This window comes from Ceratotherium simum, chromosome 7 (assembly GCF_057802395.1).
Source record: "Ceratotherium simum simum isolate JZ-2026a chromosome 7, ASM5780239v1, whole genome shotgun sequence".
Lineage (NCBI taxonomy): Eukaryota > Metazoa > Chordata > Mammalia > Perissodactyla > Rhinocerotidae > Ceratotherium > Ceratotherium simum.
Genome location: NC_141906.1, coordinates 19,909,575 through 19,930,822, shown reverse-complemented (window position 1 = coordinate 19,930,822; position 21,248 = coordinate 19,909,575). Strand labels below are relative to the sequence as shown.

Below are 21,248 nucleotides of genomic sequence, written 5' to 3'. Positions count from 1 at the left end.
GTAAACTCCAAGGGCTTAAGCAGAGGAAGTGCTGTCCAGAGCTGAAATCACTGATCCTTCATTTGTGCTGTTTAACAATTTCCTGAGGCAGAATAGTCTGCTACTCAACCAGAGTTCAATGTCTCCTGCTTAAAATTCTCACCAATTGCCACATACCATAGGCAGTAAAACTGTGACCCAGGACTTAACCAATTCCACACAGCTCATTAGAGGCACAGGGTGGGAGTGGTGGCCTCAGGTCTCTTACTGAAACTCTGCAGCAGTGCATCTAGAACCTAGAAGCTCATGCCAACATGTCCAGTGTCTCTAGCTACTTCCTGAGCACAGGGCACTGATGACATTAATAGAACCAAGGCAAAAATGGGTCGTGCTGTGTTTTACCCTTGAACCTTTAGTTCCACGTATCAATCCTGAATGCTGCCTCCTGAGCACTAGGTGCTGCAGAATGAACTTTACTTCACAGTAATGAGGGATTCTTTTTCTTAAGAAATAAATTTAATTCAAGGTGGTTAGTGAATGTAAGGCATGTAATGCCTTCATGAAAGTTAAAGGAATCCAGTTACAAAAGAAGCACTGTGTACAGTCTCAAATAGCTGAAGGTACAATGGGCTCCATATATTACAAAGTACAAAAAATTATTTCATATACAAAGAAAAAATACAAATAATGTGCAAAACCCATTTTCACAGGTGGCAATTTATAAAATGGAAATGATAGAAAAATCCTTCATTCTTACTATCTCCCAATTTCTTATATATTAACACAGTTCTATTTCCTAATGTGTGGATAATTTTAAATTTGAAAATCTGATTTCTTTTTAATCTACAAAGTGGTTTTTTATTTTTTAAAAAGGAAACCATTTTATTACCGAAATCTTATGAATGAATCAGTTTAGTTAATTTTATATTAAATTATAAGCAGACTATCTGAAAAACAAGGATATAGAAATCATATATACAGACTTTTGAAATATTAGTTTGATATTTAACATATTAACATTTCAGAACAAACACAATGACCTTAGCTACCTCTGACTCCAGTTGGCTGCAGTGGCCATAGCAGAGGTGCTGCTTCTGCTCACCGTGAACAGACAGCACTCCTCAGATCTCAGGCTGAGCAAACACAAGGTTATCATCAAGAGTGAAGAAAGTCTGCACACAGTTCTTCTTGTTCCGTGCAGAAACGGTGGGTATCCAATCTCGGCACAGCACGACAGTGGTCTGCACAGCCCTGTCACAGGTGTGGGGTGGTCATGAACAGCTGGTTCTGTCCTTCCAAAATCTCCACTTCATTAGGAGCTCAGTGCAAGTTTGTTTCATGGGTTAGTGCATTCAGCTTTTTGAATGTTATTTCATGTAAGACGCTGTCAGGGAGCAGAAGAATACATAGGAACACAAGGTCCTGGGTCCTCAGGGCACTTTTGGCCTAGAGAATTCAGTGTTTTCCTGCACTGGCCTGGTCACTGTTACATCATTCCCTGGATGATCTTTTTCCACCAGGATAACCCCTGTGCTCCCCTTTGCCGGCCACTGAGCACCAGTGTTCTTCCTGTCAACCCCAGAGGCCGAGCAGGGATTATGGAAGCACCTTTTGGCAGCACCAGAGAACTGAGCATTTCTAAGGCCAGGCAGTAAGAGTAGGAGCCTCTGATGGGAAACCTATTCTATGCCGAATGTATGATGATCTTGGAGGGTTTTGATTTTTGCTTGTCAGAAAGCTCTCCAAGGAAATTATGACCTTGGAGAACAAAAATGATCTAGCTTTCATGAACAAGGACCCAAGTAGGTGGTAGCCATTTTGTCTAGGGGATGGAGGACAGTTGGCTCAGGAAGCATTCTTCTGATGCCTAACCACTAAGACCCAGTTAGAACAATCTAGTGCAAGAAACAGGGAATACTTGGGGCTCTTGACTAGACCTGTGTGACACATCCACTCAGGCTAAGTAGACACAGCAACTGCTGAAAGAGGGGACTGGGTAAGACTGGCCAGGAGAACCTCAGGCCCTGGGATGACTCATCAGAACTGAACAGGAAGCTGTCAGCTCCTCAAGGATTCATGCACTCTTTTTCTATCTGGCAGCATGAGTCCTTCCTCCCTCTTCTGCTTGGGTTGACCATGGGCATCAGGCGTCAGAGATACAGCTCTGGATCCTGTCAATCCACTGCTGGGCACTCTGTCCATCCTGGGCACAGAAGTTATACACACGTTTGCTGGTCTTGAGCTACAAAACCAAATGAAGAGAAGCAGAGATGAAGGGCAGGTGTGCGAATCAATCCCTGGGACCTGCCCTCTCGTACTGCCCAGAACTTCTGTATTTTCTCTCCCTCCACTACCTACTGTCATTGCCTTTAGAGTCACTTTACTTTTCTGGTCCCCAAAGTCACAGGGGATGATTAACATCCCCATGGCAGATTAACATTTGCCAGAAGGGTACTGCATTAAAAGGACACACACAAGGAGAGCCTTACTTTGCATCCTCCTGGGGCCTTCCTTGACTAAGGAGGAGGCTCAGGGATGGCTGGAGCTTCTGCAGCCACAGCACTGCATGCACTGCACCAACACAGCAAAGGTGCCAAGGAAGCTCCCTGTGCTCCTTAGGGAAGCCTGAGACTCATCCACACCAGGATAAAGTTGGATTTCATGTTCCTCTTCCATCTCCTTCTCTGGTCTTCAGTTGGGGCCCCACTGGAAACTCAGAGTCAGAGAAAGGGCCTCATGGCCTGAGCAGGGCCCTGGTGTATGACATCTGCTCCTTATGAAGCCCTGCTTGGCTCTGGGGACTAGATAAGTCCTCTATCATTTGGCCATAAAATGCCCCAAGGCCCACCTAAGGGCTGCTGAAGATGTTAGGGGAGACAGTCATCCTGTGTGACTAAGGACGGTGAAGCATGAAGACCACTAGATATGACGGAAGTAGCATCTGTTCTTGACAGTAGGTGGTGAGTGAAATAACTAACAATATTTAACAATGAGTTCATTTGCTTCCATGTGTGTGGCTGGACACCTTTTGAAGGAATCCTTTGTGCAAAGCAATGTGTAGCCTTTCCGAGACATATGAACTGCTAGGAGAGGTCAGGTTTGGGGATCAAGAGTGCTGAGCTCAAGTTCTGTAGCAATTCCCATAGTCAGGGGGTCTGTGACCCATCTGTAGTCACTACCAATTACTCTGAGGCCCCATAATTCTTGGAGGTGGATGGATTATAAGAATTCATGTGCAGGCAGAGCTAGGAAAAGACACGTAAGATCAACTTACATCAAAGAAAGCCTTGTCACTCGTGTGCTTCGGGGCTCCCATGCTGGGGCCAGCAGGGATGACCATTTCTACTTCAGCCAGATCAATGTGGCCTTTACAGCTTGTGTCCTCACCCGAGTCATAGTATCGCAGCTGGAACCAAAAGGATACAGATGGGATATAAGAGACACAGAAAGAAAAATGGCATGGATTTTCCAACTGCATTTGAATACTTTCCTCTGTATCTTGTTAAATTATGCCTGGAAGAATGGACAAGAATTAAAAACACTGGTTGCCTCTAAGAAGGAGCACTAGGTGGCTAGGAGAAAAGAGAAAAAAGACATGTATTTTTTGAAATTTGAAAAAATGTATTGCATATTAAAAAATAAAATTAAATATCAACTAACAACTGTGAAAAATATATGTAACATATAAAAAAGGGGTTAATGTTTAGAATATGCACAGAATTTCTAGAAAGTGATAAGAAAAAGATAAACCTAGAAAAATGGTCAAAAGATCTCAACAGGCAAGTCACAGAAGAAACACAAATGACCTACAAACATTTGAAAAGATGAGCAACTCACTGATCAAAGAAAAGTAAATGAAATCAAAGAGATTTCACTTTTCACTTAGTTTAAGAAAAATGGCTGATAATATCCAGGTTGAATGTAGGATACTAGGTACTCTCGAACACTGTTAGTGGGAATATAATTTGTTAGAAATTCTTGGAGAACAATTTGGCAATATCAACTAAAATTTAAAATGTTTATGCCTACTGATACACTCTTCCCACCTCTAGAAATTTATCCTACAGAAACACTCCCACGAGCAGGCAAAGATACATGGATGAAGAGGTTTCCTTCAGCACTGTTTGTTTTTTGTTTTTGTGAGGAAAACTGGCTCTGAGCTAACATCCATTGCCAATCCTCCTCTTTTTGCTGAGGAAGACTGGCTCTAAGCTAACATCTGTGCCCATCTCGCTTGATGAGTGGCGCGTAGGTCCGCACCTGTGAACCCCAGGCCGCCAAAGCAGAGCACGCGAACTTAACCACTATGCCACCAGGCTGGCCCCCCTTCAGCACTGTTTTTATCAGCTAAAAATTGAAAAGATCTATCTGTCTTTCAGCGGGGTATTGGTTCATTAAATGATAGTACATCAATAACATGGAATACTGTACATACAAATATGATAAGGAAGATCTATACGAACTGGCAGGAAAATATGTTCAAGATACATTATATAAAAATAGTAAGTTGCCAAATAGCATGTAGATATAAAATGATTTCTGAAAAACATAATAAATAGCTTAACATTTGACTGAGCGGTTACTATGTGCCAGGACTGTTCTGGTTGTTTTTGTATATAACCCATTTAACCCTCCTAGCAACCCAAACTATATATACATACATATACATCTATACATACGAAAATTATTTAGAGAAATAGATATCATATTGTTAATAGTAGCTATCCCTGGGAGTTGGGGCACAGGGGATTTTTCCATCTTTATGAGATGATTGAATTTGGTGTAACAACCATGTATTACTTTTGGAATGAGAAAAGTATTTTTAAAAATCAAAGATTGCTGGTGAAAAAGACCTATTGATCCATAGTCTGGATCTCACTCTCTAATCTATGCAGCAGGAATGTGTCTGGTGCCTCTGTCACTGTGGTTCTGGCCTCAGACCTTTCTCTGTCTCTCCCTTCGGGCATGGTATATGTAGGGCTAAATGGAAAAACTGTATACCCTGCACGTTAAAGGAAGCCAAAAGATTGGTAAGAATGCAAGTATAATTTGACGTAATTGTAAATTACAGAAAAATTATGACATTCTCCCATGTTATATTTAGTGGTTTAATGGAACTTTTCTACACAGTGTTGGCTGTATGATTTCAGAGACATTGTTATTTTAAAGTACAGCTCCCTAAAAAGGGCTTCCATTGCATGTTTGAAAATAAGTTCTCTATATTCTTCCACAAAGACTCTGCGTAACCTTTATGAAACCCCTTGAGCAGAGGGAAAGTCTTCACCTGGAAGGAGTCTTCTAGATGCAAGTCCCAACCAGAGCATTGTATAGGGGGAACAGTTCACATCTTTCCCAACAGATTCCATTTTAGAGATGAATGCATTGAGAACCAAAATGTGTACCCTCTGCCTCAAGGCTGACTCGTCAGTTCCAAGGTAGAGTGAGGCCTGCAGTCAGAACAGGGGAGGCCACGTGACTCTCCTAGTGAAAGGTGCAGAGGGACTGAGGATTGGGTAGGGATCCCTCTCTCCTGAGGTCACTGGAACAAAGATTGTGACACTGAGGACTGCAGGAGCTGCTACAGCTATAGCTAAGAACCTAACAACGGGCAAAAGCTTCCCTGCCATGGTCAGCAAGCTCCAGGCCAGTACTTGCCCACTGTGAATTCCAGGTTTGGGTGGCACATCCCCTTCTGCCTGTCTCAGGGCCCACTCCCTGCTCTGTTGCTGCCATCTCTGAGGGATAACGATGCCTTCTTTAGTAACCAGTACAGTGATGGGCACAGAGAAGGTGTTAAATAAATGTTTGTTGAATAAATTAATGCCCTCAGTTTTGAATGGATGCTTTATGTTGCAAGGATGAAGGTCATTTGTATTCTGGGGAGTGCTCACAGGCGCAGCCTCTATACGTGCGTGTGGTATGCAGCACATTGAAAACCTCAAGTCTTCCCCGGCCTGGGTTTTAAGAGCAGGCAGCAAGAGAGAGTTGAGCATTAAAAAGCGGAGTTCTATTGCTCTTAATGACAGCCTGGCGGTCTAGTGGTTAAGATTCAGCACTCTCACTGCTGCGGCCCCAATTTGTTTCCAGTCAGGGAACCACACCACCCATCTGTCAGTTGTCACACTGTGGCGGCTGTGTGTTGCTGTGATGCTGCAAGCTATGCCACTGGTATTTCAAATACCAGCAGGGTCACCCATGGTGGACAGTTTCAGTGGAGCTTCCAGACTAGACAGACTAGGAAGAACATGGCCACCCACTTCTGGAAAAACTGGCCACGAAAACTCTATGAATAGCTGCAGAGCGTTGTCTGATATAGTGTCAGGAGGTGAGAGGATGGCGCAAAAAGACTAGGCAGGGTTCTGCTCTGCTGTACACAAGGTTGCCAGGAGTCAGAATCGACTTGACAGCACTAATGATAAAATTGTTCTTAATGCTCTGGGCTCTGCTGTCACTGCCTCTGCCTGCACATACCAGGCAGGGCTACTTTGGAACTTCCTCAGAAGGCTACTGCCCTGGCTCAGGGACATGGAGGAGACCCCGGGCAGCGTATGAGTGGCCTTGGGAAAGCAGCCTGCAGATGAGGGACGTATCTGCTGAGAGTCACACGACAGCCCAGGACGGAGCCACGCCAAGAAAGAAAGTATCTCTGTAGGCCATGACAGTATTACCTGATGTTTTGTTACATCCAAAACGAACCAACGGGGCTTCCATCCTTTCAGCAAAGCCCCTCTTTTGTAAAGTGTTCCCTCAAAGGACCTAGAAGAAATGATGACAAGGCAGTTAATTTTGATTTTTCATTCAAAAAATGCTTTAAAGAGGATGTCTGTTGTTTTTGTTTGTCAAGTCTCTATTTCCCCCAGATAATCCGAAAAAGGCCAATTAGAGTTCTTGGTAGAATTTTTCTACTAGACCTGCCTCTTTCTGCTGGAGTTACCAAACTTGTGAGGTTTGGAGCTCTCAGTAGCCATCTTTTGTGCCATGTTGGGATTCAAGCAACTCACAGGAGAGAGCCGAGCTGGCACATAGACTGAAGCCTGAAGACACTGTGTGAGAAACTGGCATAACCTTGGCCTTCTCAGTTTATGGGAGTAAATTCCTTTTCGCTTGAGCTAGCATGAGCTGGATTTCTGATGTCTGCCACTAAAAAAGTGCTGACTAACACTTATTCCCTCAAAAGATCTGGCAGACGTGAGATAATAACAATCAGGACTCAACCACAAATAACTACAACCTCTTGGCATTATTTTAGTTGTAATTTTGATTTTTCCTCTTCAAAGAACCATCTAACGCATTTAAAACAGAAACAAAGAATTAAAACAAATCCATTTTAAGTTTACAGAAGGCTGTACCGCACAGCCTAGCTTATTAAAGGGCCTGTGCTGTCGCCTTAAGCAGGGTGGGGTGTGTTTTTTCAGCCACCCGGCAGGGCTCAGCATGTCAACCTGTTTTCGTCATTCTTGGACGTGTACTGGCTGTACAGCGTGGCTGCTCTTCGGTCCACTCCATTGGATGGGGAGATGCTGGCATTCTGCTCATCCCCCATGCTGCTGTCTGGGAGGTGCAGCAGAGACCTCTTCTGATAGGAAGGTAGGTTGGTAGACACAATTCCTGGGGAGCCCGAAGGGTGTCTCTGGGGCTGAAAAAGACAGAACAGGAGCTAGGAAAGCTTTACAAAGACTTTAAGCAACTGATCTAATAATTCCATTTCTAGAAATTTATCTCAAGGAGAAAACTAGACCAATAAGCAAATTTATATACAGAGATGTTTATCCTGGAGTTGTTTATAATAGTAAAAAATCGGAAATAACCTAAATGTCTATCATTAAGAGACTGGTTAAAAAAACGTCTTTCCATACAATGGATTTCTTGTTAGCCATTGAAAATGATGTTGCTGATTTATATACAGTGACAAATGGAAGGACATGTATGCCACAGTAAGTAAACAAGGGAGCAGGTTTAAAATAGTATGTATAGTAAATCCCTTTTATACGTATGTTTAGAATGATAAAACAAGTTTGACAGTATAGTGGTTTATTTCTAGGATATAAATTATCGGTGATTTTTGTCTTCTATTTATAACTTTCTGTGTATTGTCTTATTTAAAAGAATAAATATATCTCACTTTCATAATCAGAAAAAAAAATCAAGAAACTATTTTATTTTTCAGGGAAAAAAAGCAGAAAGACATCCACCTGTGGTCTGTCTGATACCAGCTCCTGAACTGCCATTTGAGGGCAGGAGATGGCACCCAGAGGCTCCCTCTCACACTCAGAGGCTTCCTTTACACTCCGCTGTCCTGGACCCTCTGTGACATCTCACTCTGCTGACCTCTTCTTTCTGAAGTGCTCTTCACACACTCACCTGTCCTAACTTCCCTCGGTTGCATTTGGACCCAGTCTGACGTGGGTCTGACTGGTGGCTGTACCAAGTACTGTGTGATCTCTGTGCCTGTCCCTTCACGTAGGAGATGGGACACCACTCCCTCACTGTGGGTTAAAGAGGATGCTAATGTGTGTACGGTGCTCAGCACAATCACTTGCACGTGTTAACATGCTTGATAAAAGTTTCTTAAATCAGAAACAGAAAAGGGGGTGTGAGATGCAGAAAACAGTATTTGGTTTTAAAATGTTTTTATGATAAATGTTTCTTAATTCAGAAATAGAAAAGGGAGTGTGAACAACGGAAAGCAGCCTATTCTGTCATTTTAAAATATTTTATCTTCTCTGATTATTTCTCTGGAGCAAACATGGTCTTGGCATTCCCCTCCTCCCTCATGTGGTAGAAAATCAGCTGAAACCACAGAGGCACTGAGATAGAAAAGAACCCAGTAATTTCCCCTGGATACAGGGCCTTGACACATAAGTATTATGTCACTGTGGTAAAGTGAGACACTCAGGAAGTGTTCAGTCATGTGGAACTTTCTGCCCTGGACCCCCAGGCCATGACCCCTCCCTTCCCACGCTTTCCTTTGGCCATTAACCCACCTGGGTTGCCTGTGGCAGTGGGCCCCACCTGACCTAGCACCTCAAAAAGCTCAGAGTAGCCCTCGAAGGGTTTTGCCAACTCACACGGTCTGCTCTGGGCTCTTCTTTAAGGTCCATGGTTACCCTTTCCCACAGCTGCTGCCACTTCTCAGGGGTTTGGTTCAATTTATGCTCTAATCTTTCGATTTCCTGCAAAGTAATTAAAAGGAGTTTTCTGACAGACAAGTATTTCACAGAAATCAGGATATGCCCCAGAACCACATCTGTGTACAGGGCCCAGATGAACAGCGTGGCCAGAGGGCAGCTGAAGACAGCGGTAAACACGGGCCTCTGAGGTCTCCCAAGCCAGGAATAGTGGCGGGAGCTCTGGCTGGTGTGATGCACTGTGGCAGAGATGATTTATCAGGATCTGTAACCAGGGCTTTTTGTACAGAATGGCTTAAATAGAAAGATGAAATATGTATCCCAAACACCTTCACCCTTGGCCAGCCCATAGGAAATCTGATGGCCACAACTAAAGGTCGAGCACTGGGCTGGTGCCCAAACCCTAATAGCCGAGGTAGATGAGAAGTCCATCCTTGACAGAGGAACCCCTCAACTCTTATGAGTCAAACCACATGTGGAAAGAATGAACCAAGAAATGCCCAAGGAATGCCCAAATTTCTTTGGACAGGGAAGCTAGAGATCAAAGCAGCCGCCTCTGTGCAGTGCTTTCACTGAAGCATGATCCTCCTGGTCAGAAAACCAGGCGGAGAGGACTCTTCAGGAACTGTTTGGCCCATATCAGGGCTCAAACCCTTTCCTCAGGGCTGCTGCTCTCATCAGGGTGGCTACTGCCAGGATGGTTTCACTCCAGAATATTCCTTGTAGGAGACTGTTGGCAGTACTCCCATCAGGCCCTCAGCTACCCACACTTCTGACCAGAGGAAGTAAGCCACCCACAAAAGCCATAACCCAGGCCTAACTCAGGCTGCTTGGGCAGCTACAACAGCTGGAAAGCTGCAAATTGCTCCATTTGCTCGACTGCTTTCTCATAATGCTGGAAAACTCATTTTATGGAGACTCTCTTCGAGTAGCTGAACCTGGTCCCACTGATGCTGGAGAGCAAATTTGGTTTCCTCATACTCCTGGAGTGCTACCTATAATGCTAGCCCAGAGTAAGAAGAGCCATGTCCAGAAGTCTGTGACCAGTTAACTTAGCCTGGTTCCTGAGGCCTCAGGTGCCTCCAGGGCCATGGTGCCCTAGGTGTGTGTCTACACATGGCGGACTTACATTGAAGAGGCTGGTGAGAGCATCGGGCTGAGTACAGCTAACATCATCATAGCACGGCCACACTGTTTTCCTCTGGCTCTGGGGCCCAGCTCCTGCAGCCAGGTCAGAGTCCTCGGAGGGGACCTGCTTGGGGGGCAGCATCATCCAGTCATATGAAGGTCCTGTGGAAAGGGTCTCCTCTATGTAGTAATCCCACTTCTTGAGGCTGGAGACATTTACACTGGGCTTCAGGGCCTGTTTAAAGAAAATTCTGAAATGTAGTTTCATTTTGACCCCAAAGTACTCCAAACTTATTGGCAGGCCAGCCCCTAATATTTGCAGGGCAAGGACAAGAGTATGAATGGAGGTTCAACCATCATATGTCTAAATATTTAAACATCATACATCAAGATATACTATTAAATATGTTCTATCTTCCTACCTGGACAAATATAACTTCCTAAGGACCTGGAAGGCCAGGCTCAAACTGAGAATTCTTGGACTCCTCAGATTCTACATCAGAAAGTGGTGGCACTGGGGAAGCTGGTCCCAGCTCCCAGTCCTTGGCCTAACCTCACGCTCCTCCCACCCCGGCTGTGTCCTATATTCTGAGGGTCTTTTATGAATGTGTGTATATACCACACGCAGCTAAACACTGCCCACTTCCCGCCAAACAGCTACTTCTTAGCTGCCTTTTGGGCCTGGGGGTGCATGCACTGGCTTGGGAAAGAGACTTGGAGAAGCAGTCTAGTGAGGAACTTGAACCCGGGCAAGGAATTCTGAGGTACCAGAGCATGGTTTAGAAGAAGGAGGGGCATCTAAGCATGGAAACTTAGTTTCTCGAACTCCTCACCTCACGAGGAGGGTGCAGCTGGAGAAAGACCAGAGGCCTTCTTGCCCCGGAGTAAGGTAGTACCCCTTATCAAACCAGTCTGTTCCATCCCAGAGCCTATTCCATGTAAATGTGGCAGAGCACGGTTGCCCCTGAGATGTCATCCTTCTTGGGCTGGTCTCCAAACATCCTTGCTTCCCATGGAGTTCTTCCATGGCTTTGGTACAAATGGACTTAGGGAAATCTTTTCTAAAGTATTTTAGATTTTTCAGCTCAGACGACCTGTTGAGGTTTCAAGTTTTGTTTGTTCTTTCTTCCTAGGGAAAGTTGTCTTGCTTTGATTTTCTTGAAGTTATCCTTTCTAGGTTTTGGGGGCCAGCTCCTAATTTTTGTGGTCAAGAATATTGTGAACAGTCTCCATTCCACCATAACCCAAACCCATAGGGTACCAAACTTTTAAATAGTTTCTAGGATGAAACCTAGTCAAATGTTTATAAAAAGCTTAAACAGCTCACATACATCAAAAGGAGGGAAAATTTTAACACAAAATATTCAGAAAATGAAACAAATGCTTTCTTACTGTACCTCTATTTCTAGTGGTGAATACAAATAATTAAAGAAAATGGGACTCCTCTTGTGCATTCTATCAATACACTCCCAAATACAAATCCCTTTTTTGGCATGCTTGTCTCCTTTATCATCAAATAAAGTTCCTGTAAATCCAAAAAAATTCAACAAAAGTCAAATAAATCAACAGTTCACCTGAAAGTATGATGCATGTAGCAGATGAAAAATGGAATATTTCTTACGGCTCTAGAAACAGCAATGTATGTACAGAAACTTTAGAAAATAACTGCAGAGCTAAAGATAGGAATGAACATCAGAGCTATATGGAAACAAATCCAAATGGAAGGAAAACATCTAAGTTTTTCCCAAGCATTTTGCAGTCCATCACGACTCCCTTCCACACCACATCCTACATGTATATCTAGATTCAGAGAGGTCCATGCCAGGAGACAGTCTACACATTTTTCAAGAGAAGATGTAAGGACTTAGTGTTGATTTGATGAAACTCAGTTAAAAACATAATTTTATGTTTATTTTTTAAGTCGTTGGCTGTTTATTATGAAGCCATTTAAAGTGTTTTCTTGTTTAGTAGTTTATATATACCACAAATCATGGTCATGGATACTCTGGATGACAGAAGGGTGTGGTCTGTATCCCTGGGTGACTTAAAAACAAAAGATGAATTTAGGGGGAGCACTTCAGGGATTTTCTGACACTATCTTTGCACCTTTCAAACAGTCAATCTGTTACTCACATGAGCCCACTCCACTCACAGAGAGGAAGATGTGTTAAGGTGAGGCAGGAAGTATTTCTTTAAAAGGCCAGGAAGGGTGCCTCTCTTAACAGTGCTGTCTTGCTTTGAACGAAGTGACACAGTCAAAAGTCAACAAGACCTTTACCAGTTTATCAGCAAAAAGTGTCTCAAGTCCAAGGCTGCACAAAATCCTATAATATGAGGGCCCCCCCCAGACTAATTAATGTTTTCTTCTCTACCTTTTAACTGCAGAGGTCCAGCGCAGTAGTTCTCAACCCTGGCCACACATTAGAAAAACCAAAGGCTTTAAAAAAAAACCCCAATGCCTAGGTCTTACTTCAGACCAATTAAATCAGAATCTCTGAGGACGGACCCCAGATATTAGTCATTTTAAAAGTCCTCCGAGTGACGCCAATGTCCAATGTGACCAGCTCTACTTAATGCCTTCCCAACACACGGTGCTTAAGAAATTAAGGTTTCTGATTATGATGTGTGGAATGACAAGTTTATGAGTCAACAAAGGTCTGGAAGTATAAACGGGATGGGAAATGGTCTCACCAGTGTTGTCTCCCTTACCGAAAGTATGAAATATCACACTAGACAATTTTAATAGCATGCACTGGAAAGCAGTATTTCCTGATTTCATATTTTAAACTGAGAACATCAGTAAATATTTTCAGCCACTAAAAGAGTCTACTTTATGAATATTCAGGCACATATAATAACCTGAAAATAGCTGTTTTTTTTTTTTTTTTTTTTTTTGCTTGAGGGCCATTAGCCCTGAGCTAACATCTGTGCCAATCTTCCTCTACTTTATATGTGGGTTGCTGCTGCAGTGTGGCTGACGAGTGGTGTAGGTTCGGGCCCAGGATCCGAACCTGTGAACCCAGGCCGCTGAAGCAAAGTGTGCTGAACTTAACCACTACGCCATGGGGTGGCCCCATGAAAATAGCTGATTTTTAAAAATTGGCTTATTTTCTTAACAAAAATAGTCACGTGTATCCTCCCTTCCCCTCTCCCTAAACAACAACAAAAGTAAGAATATAAAACCCTCTTGGGGAATGTTTTCACAGGTGCTGACTGACTTTCAGAATCTACTCTTTACAACTATTACTGTTATTAAAAACTATAATAAAGTCTAAAATTCACTGAGTGCTTACTATGTTCTGGCAACTATGCTAAGAAATTTACAAATATTTCCCAATGTGATCATTATGGCCCAAAGGGGTGGGTGCTATTATTGTCCTCATTTTAAAGATGAGGAAACTGAGGAACCTCAGAGAGGTACCTAACTTGTCCAAAGTACTCAGTTGGTCACTGGGAGTGCTGGGATTTAACCTTCGTCCATTTGCTCCGGAGCCCATGGCCTTAACTGCTATTCAAACTGCCTCCAAGGGCAGGCACCTTTCCCACCAGAGTGTACCAGGGATGGAAAAACTGAGTCAAATGTTTCTCCTCAATCAGTGATACCACTATGAGATATTAAAATAGTAAGCAGATTTAACTTTTCAAAAGGGCTACAGGGATGACCACTTGCAGTGCCAAAGAGTTAACACAGTGCATAATCTCAGAATCTGGGGACTTGCTGATATTCACTCTACTTTCATAGTTCAGAGTAAAACACTAAAATGGCCTGGCCATACTTGGGGGTAGTTATGTTATTAGAGTTTTTAATTAAAATCACACAAAACTGACAAAAAAGACGGGACAAGGGTATGCAAACACGTACCGTGCTCTAATCTTTCATAGTCTGAATCCAGGAGAAATGTTTTAAAGCGATTGGATACATAATGGAAAGCCAAGAACTTTAAGTAATAGAGATTGAATTCAAACTCAGTTGGATACTGGTTATGAACCTGAAACACACAAAGCAAAGAGTAAGAATCAAACCGAATAAAAAGTAGATGCCATGCCACTAAATGCTGACTTGAAATACGCAGGAGACCATTTGGTCACTCAATCAATTGAATTCCTACCATGGATGGAGGGGGGAAGGGAACCAGCCTTTCTGAGCACCTGCTATGTGCCAGACACCATGCTAGGGGTTTTTATAAACATAATCTCACTTAATCTCCATGGCAACACTGCAAGATAGGCATTATTTTTTCCAGCTTTATTGAGCTATAACTGACATAATATTCTGTAAGTTTAAGGTATACAAACGTAATGATTTGATATTCATATCTATTGTGAAATGATTACCACTGTAAGGTTAGTTACACCTCCATTACTTCACATAATTTTTTTGTGGTAGCACATCTAAGATCTATTCTCATAGCAACTTTCAAGTATATAATAGAGTTTTGTTAACTATAGTTACCATGCTATGCACTGGATCCCCAGAACTTATTCTTCTTGTATCTGGAAGTTTGTATCCTTTGATCAACATCTCCTCATTCCCCTCACTCCCCAATCCCTGGCAACCACCATTCTACTCTCTGTTTCTATGAGTTTGGCTTTTTTAGCTTCCACATATAAGTGAGATCATACAGTATGTATCTTTCTCTGACTTATTTCACTTAACATAATGCCCTCAAAGTCCATCCATATTGTCACAAACGGCAGGATTTCCTTTTTTTCTCATAGCTGAATAACATTCTATTGTTTATATAGATAACATTTTCTTTATCCATTCATCCATCGATGGACACTGAGGTTGTTTCCATATCTTGGCTATCGTGAATAATGCTGCAATGAACGTGAGAGTACAGATATTTCTTTGAGATAGTCATTTCAGTCCCCTCGGATACAGCCAGAAGTGGGACTGCTAGATTATACGGCAGTTCCATTTTCAATTTTTTGAGGAACGTCCTCCATAGTGGCTGCACCAATTTACACTCCTACCAACAGTGCACAAGGGTTCCCTTTTCTCCATATTCTCGGCAACACTTGTTCCTTCTTGTCATTTTGATAACAGCCATTCTAACAGGTGTGAGGTAATAACTCATTGTGGTTGATTTGCATTTCCCTGATGATTGATGATATCGAGCACCTTTTCACCCATCTATTGGCCATTTGTATGTCTTCTTTGGAAAAACATCTAGTCAGATCCTCTGAAGATGGGCATTATTATCCCCACTTTACAAACGAGGAAGCTGAGGATGAGTAAGACTGAGTAATTTACCCAAGGTCATTCAGCAGTAACTAGCAAGCCCAAATTTGAACACTGGCTTGTTAGGCTCCAAGGTCTCTGCCCCATTCACTACCTCATACTGTGCTACGCACTTGACAGATACAAATTAACATAAGTTATGGTTCTTGCTTTTCAGGTACGTGTGGTATAATAGTGTGTAATACAACAAGAAAAACTGTACCCATATAAGTTTGGTGGTGAAAGGAATGAGAAGAGAAAGTGGTGGTTTAGGAGGACAGCAAGAGTTCTCTGGGTGAAAGAAATGTGTGCCTGTCTGAAAGCAATGCAGAAGAACAAATTGTGGAGAAAGAGCTGATAACTAACGGAATAAGGCCCTGGGAAAGTAAGATGAACAAAGCTAAGGGCCTGGAAACAGGAAACAGCTTGGAAATGAGGAGGGATAGAAGAGTAGGCAAAAAGAAAGATATGTTCAAGTGCCAAGGGGAGGGGGCGGAGCTTTGCCTTTTAATCTCAATTTTTCATCAGTAAGTTAGGCAGTGAGGTCACTGGACATAGGAACAAGGATGAGTGAATGACATGGGAGGGGGGAGCAAGGGAGAGCTTGGTCACTGATCTATAGCATACTTTAGGCCAGCTGTATGTAGACTCTTTGGAGCCACCTATGTTGGTAGAAGTCAGGCTGATGACCTTGTGACACCCTCCAATCCACCTACAATCTCACCTCTATATTGCTCAAATAATCTCTCATGACCAGTTAGAGAATTTTGTTTGGTTGAGATAAGTTCCAGTCATAATTGTACTTGCTTAAAAGCTGTTCCAAATGAACACTGCAGGCAGGCTAAAAGCCAGCTTTCTTCTCGATGTTTAATTTGGCAATGCAGACTCACACTTGGTCAGCCAAAGTGAGAAGGCATATGTGTAATATGTTAATTGCCCAATAGATCAATGGGAATTTATAGTCATGATCCGAATATCATCGATTTAACAAAGTTCATCATCTGGTTAGAAACCTAGTTTTCTGTGATGATTAAAGGTTTTTTCCCCCTACATTTTCTTATTGGCTTTTTAATTGAACTAAAATTTTAGCTCATAAGTAATAGAAAACATAATGGATTTCAGGAAGACGTACTAAGAGTTTGACTCTTATGCAGTGGGCTTGGATACTGTGGAGCTGCTTCCCCGACCTGAGTCACTGCCCTTCCTGCCGCATCAGGTCTCCACAAGACAGGAGAGTTTCCCATGAGACAACCGTGACATGGCTCTGAATAGCTAGGTACCGTGCCCTATTCCAGGTTTTTAGGAAAAAAAACCCAAGCTCCTCGTTCGGAATCAATAGTGCCACCCCAAGGGGCCAGTGTGCACAAAGTGGAGGGGGGTGACAGATTGTGGGTGGTAGGACAGAAGAAGAAAACAGGCCCAGGCGGATGGAACTTGGTTCCCTACCATCTGAGAGTCTCAGGGAGGAGAAATCTGCAATGTGCTCAGGCAGAATGAGCTCCAAGAACAGCAGCCCTTGGATTAAACCTTGGTAGTCACAGGCCAGCCCCCTGGCTCACTGTTTCCAGGGGAAGAAGAGTTCAGGCCTATTACCACTGACCCAGTCCACAAGAGGTTCTAAAAACTCTTTTAAAAACCGTTATTAAACAAAGCTCCAGAATAACAAAACTTTTCTTTCAATGACTGTTCTCCATAGAAACCACTTGCCTCATACATATCTGTCTCTTTCCTTGATTATTCTGATATTTAATATGCTAAGGATTATAATTTTGAAGACCGACTTCTGAAGTAAAGTAGAATGGAAATGATACTGAATATGACCTTAAGTTGAACTTACAGGCATTTCAGGGAGATCATATGCCAGGACTAGAAGCAAAACTCCTCTACAAGTGGAAAAATGCTTTCACAGCCCACTATACTGCGTGACTGCCTCACCACAAACCCTGCACTCGACAATTACGTTAGAAAGGTTAGACACTTCTCCAAGGCCGCTGGCACTCATCCGGCTTGAACTGGAACTGGTGCTTAGAGAGCATCAAGGTGTAAGCGCTTGGGGGCACCAACGTGTGTATGTGTGTGTGTCTGTATCTGTGTGCCACAGTGGCACCTGCAGCTGCTAACTGCTTTGGGTTGAAAAACAATCTGCCCTCAAACTGGTCAAGTCTGTTGGAAGTGGAAGAGAAGATACTGAACAACTTATTTTTTTCTTTTTTTTCACTCTTTAGCAACAGTTTAAGCAACAAGCATGTGAGAATTTCTTCAATGGAAAGAAAAAACCAGATTGACCTGAACGCTGGGTTGATTAATATCTAGATAACCACATTTGGAATCTGTATTAAGAAACACAAGGAATTTTCTGAAATGTCTTTGTACCACAATGAGAAATGAAGACGTGATTGTATTCATAAGACAAAATCTGGTGCTTAGATTGCCAGTAAAAAAGATAAATTATACTTTCTTCATTTAGGCCTATATCCCAGAGACTCAGTCTGTCCAATTCATTGGCTTCTTTTCCTCCTTGTCACTGGGACACCTAGACTCTTCTGCTGTACCACACCACAGTGGTCTCCAAAAGGCACAATCCACATGCTTCCTTTTCCTTCTGTTAAGTATTGTTTTAATAGAAGAAATGGGATCAGGCCAAGGAGACTTCCTCTAAGGACTTACGATATAGGGAATGAATGAGAGTTTAGAGGTTTGTTAGGCATAAGATTTTTTTGTTTTAACAGCTTTAGTGAGGTATTATTGACATGCAATAAGCTGTACATATTTAAAGCATACAATTTGATAACTTTTGACGTATCTACACACCCATGAAACCATCACCACAACCGAGATAATGAACTTGTCACCCAAAACTCCCCAAAGTTTCCTTGTGCCCCTTTTGCCTCTTCCTGCATGCTCCTCTCCAAGCAACCACTGATTTGTTTTTTGTCATTTGAGATTAATTTGTATTTACCAGAACTTTATATAGTAAATGGAATCATAAGTATGTACTCCTTTTTGTCTGCCTTCTTTCAGTAGGCATAATTCTTTGAGATGCATCCACGTTGTTGGGTTATGAGTAGTTAATTCCTTTTTACAGCTAAGTCGTACTCCATTGTATGGATATACCACAATTTGTTTATTCATTCACCTGTGGACAGACATTGGGTTGCTTCTGGACTTCTGGTTATTTACATATAAAGCTGCTATGAACAGTTATGTACAAGTCTTTGTATGGGTACAAGCTTTCATTTCTCTTGCGTAACTGCCTAGGAATGGAATGCTGAATCATACGTTGGTAAGCATGTTTAACTTTTTAAGAAATGGCCAAACTGTTTTCCCAAATGGTGGTACAATTTTATATTCCCACCAGCAGTGTTAGAGAGTTCCAGTTCCTCTACATCCTTGTCAACACTTTGGGTAGTCAGTTTTTAAAATTTTAGCCATTAAAATAGGTATGTAGTGGTATTTCATTCTGATTTTAATTTGCATTTCCTAATGACTAATGATGTTAAGTATCTTTTCATGTGCTTATTTGCCATCTGTATATCTTTGGTGAAGTTAGTACAAATATTTTGCCCATAAAAAAATAGGTTGGTTGTTTTCTTATTATTGAGTTTTGAGAGATCTTTATATACTCTGGATACTAGTCCCTTAGCAGATATATGATTTGCAGATATTTCCTCCCACTCTGTGATTTGTCTTTTCATTTTCTTAACAGTGATTTTTGAAGAACAGAAGTTTTTAATTTTGACAAAGTCTAATTTATCAATTTGTTCTTTTACAGATCATGCTTTTGGTGTTGAATCTAAGATATCCTTGCCTAACCCAAGGTCACAAAGATTTCTTCCTATGTTTTCTTCTATAAGTTTTATAGTAGTAGGTCTTACATTTTAGGTCTATGATCCCTTTTGAATTAATTTTTATATTGGTGCTAGGTATGGATCAAAGTTAATTTTTTTTTGCATCTGAAAATCCAAGTGTCTGGCACCACTTGTTGAAAAGACTGTCCTTTCTCTACTGATTGTTTTTGCACCTCCATCAAAAGTCACTTGTCCATACATCATATGTGTGGGACTATTTTTGGACTATTCCAATCTATTTATCTTTATAACAATTATCACACTGTTTTGATTACTATAACTTTATAATAAAATCAGATGGTGCTAGTCCTCCAATTTTGTTCTTTTTCAAAGTTGTTTTGGTTATTCTAGATCCTTTGCATTTCCATATGGATTTTAGAATTAGCTTGCCAATTTCTATAAAATAGCCTCCTGGGAGTTTGATTGTGACTGCACTGAATCTTTAGATCAACTTGGGGAGACTGACATTTCAACAATATTGAGTCTTCTGATCTATGAACAAGAGATATCTCTTGATTTATTTAGGTCTTTAATTTCTCTCAGTACTATTTTGTAGTTTTCAGTGTCCAGGTCTTTAACGTATTTTGTTAGATTTCTTTCATGTTTTTTGATACTATTATAAATAATGATTTTTAAATTTCAATTTTCTAACAGTTCATTGCTAGTACGTGGAAATACAATTGATTTTTGTATCTTGATCATGTATTCTGCAGCCTTGCTAAACTCACTTATTCTAGTAGCTTTTTTTTGTAGATTCCATAGACAATCACGTTGTTTGTGAATAACGATAGTTTTACTTCTTCCTTTCTAATGTGGCTATCTTTATTATTATTACTATTTTCTTGCCTTATTACATGGCTAGGACCTTTACTACAATGTTGAGTGGAAGTGGTGAAGCAGACAATCACGTCTTGTTCCTGATCTTAGAGGGAAAGCATTCAGTCTTTCACTATTAAGTCTGATGTTAGCTGTAGGTTTTTAAAAAAATAGATACTATTTATAGTTTGAGGAAGTTCTCTTCTACTCTTGGTTTCCTGAGATTTTTTTTTTTACTTTAGTGAGGAACATCAGCCCTGAGCTAACATCCATTGCCAATCCTCCTCTTTTTGCTGAGGAAAATTGGTCCTGGGCTAACATCCGCGCCCATCTTCCTCTACTTTATATGTGGGACGCCTGCCACAGCATGGCTTGGTAAGCGGTGCATGGGTCGGCGCCCAGGATCTGAACCTGCAAATCCTGGGCTGCCAAAGTGGAGTGTGCGAACTTAACCACTACGCCACCGGGCCAGCTCCTGAGAATTTTTATAAGGAATGGATATTATATTTTGTCAAATGCTTTTTCTGCATCTATTGAGATGATCACATGGTTTTTCTTTTTTTGTTTCTTAATATGGTGAATTACATTGATTTTGAATGTGAAACCAACAGCATTCCTGGGATAAACCCCACCTGACCATGGTATATTATCCTTTAAATACATTACTGGAGTTGATTTGCTAAAACTTTGTTTAGAAAGTTTGAATCTATGATCATAAGGGGTACTGGTCTATAGTTTTCTTTTGCTGTCTTTGTCAGACCAGGATAAGGCTGGCCTCATAGATTGAGATGGGAAGTACTCCCTTTACTTCAATTTTCTGGAAGAGTTTTTGTAGAATTGCTATTATTTCTTCCCTAAATACTTGGTGGAATTTGCCAGTGAAGCCACCTGGGTCTGAAGTTTTCAGCATGGAAAGATTTTAACTACAATTTCAATTTCTTTAATAGACATAGGCCTATTCAAGTTATGTATTTCTTCTTGAGTGAGTGTGGTAATTTGTGTCTTTCAAGGAATTTGTCCATTTCATCTAAATTGTTGATTTTATTGGTGCAAAAATGTTCATAATATTCCCTATGGTCCTTTTAATATCTGTAGAATCTGTAGTAATGTCATCTTTCCCATTTC

The 21,248-nt window shown here is 41.6% G+C and overlaps 1 protein-coding gene across 6 annotated transcripts in view; it reads right to left on the bottom strand.

Moving 5' to 3' along the window:
* Positions 1-449: 449 nt before the first annotated feature.
* Positions 450-21,248, bottom strand: part of SBF2 (SET binding factor 2) — a 522,324-nt gene continuing 501,525 nt past the window's right edge. For 4 of the 6 annotated variants that reach the window (XM_014782916.2, XM_004418425.3, XM_087433227.1 and 1 more), the window contains 8 exons: positions 14,098-14,224; positions 11,633-11,760; positions 10,237-10,470; positions 9,048-9,152; positions 7,422-7,615; positions 6,648-6,735; positions 3,254-3,385; positions 451-2,221 (listed from right to left, as the gene is read on the bottom strand). In XM_014782916.2, the coding sequence (XP_014638402.1) occupies positions 2,123-2,221; positions 3,254-3,385; positions 6,648-6,735; positions 7,422-7,615; positions 9,048-9,152; positions 10,237-10,470; positions 11,633-11,760; positions 14,098-14,224 (1,107 nt within the window). In that variant the 3' untranslated portion in view covers positions 451-2,122. Of the gene's footprint in view, positions 2,222-3,253; positions 3,386-6,647; positions 6,736-7,421; positions 7,616-9,047; positions 9,153-10,236; positions 10,471-11,632; positions 11,761-14,097; positions 14,225-21,248 lie in introns of all 6 variants that reach the window. The other 2 variants (XM_087433230.1, XM_087433231.1) reach the window with 1 other exon arrangement.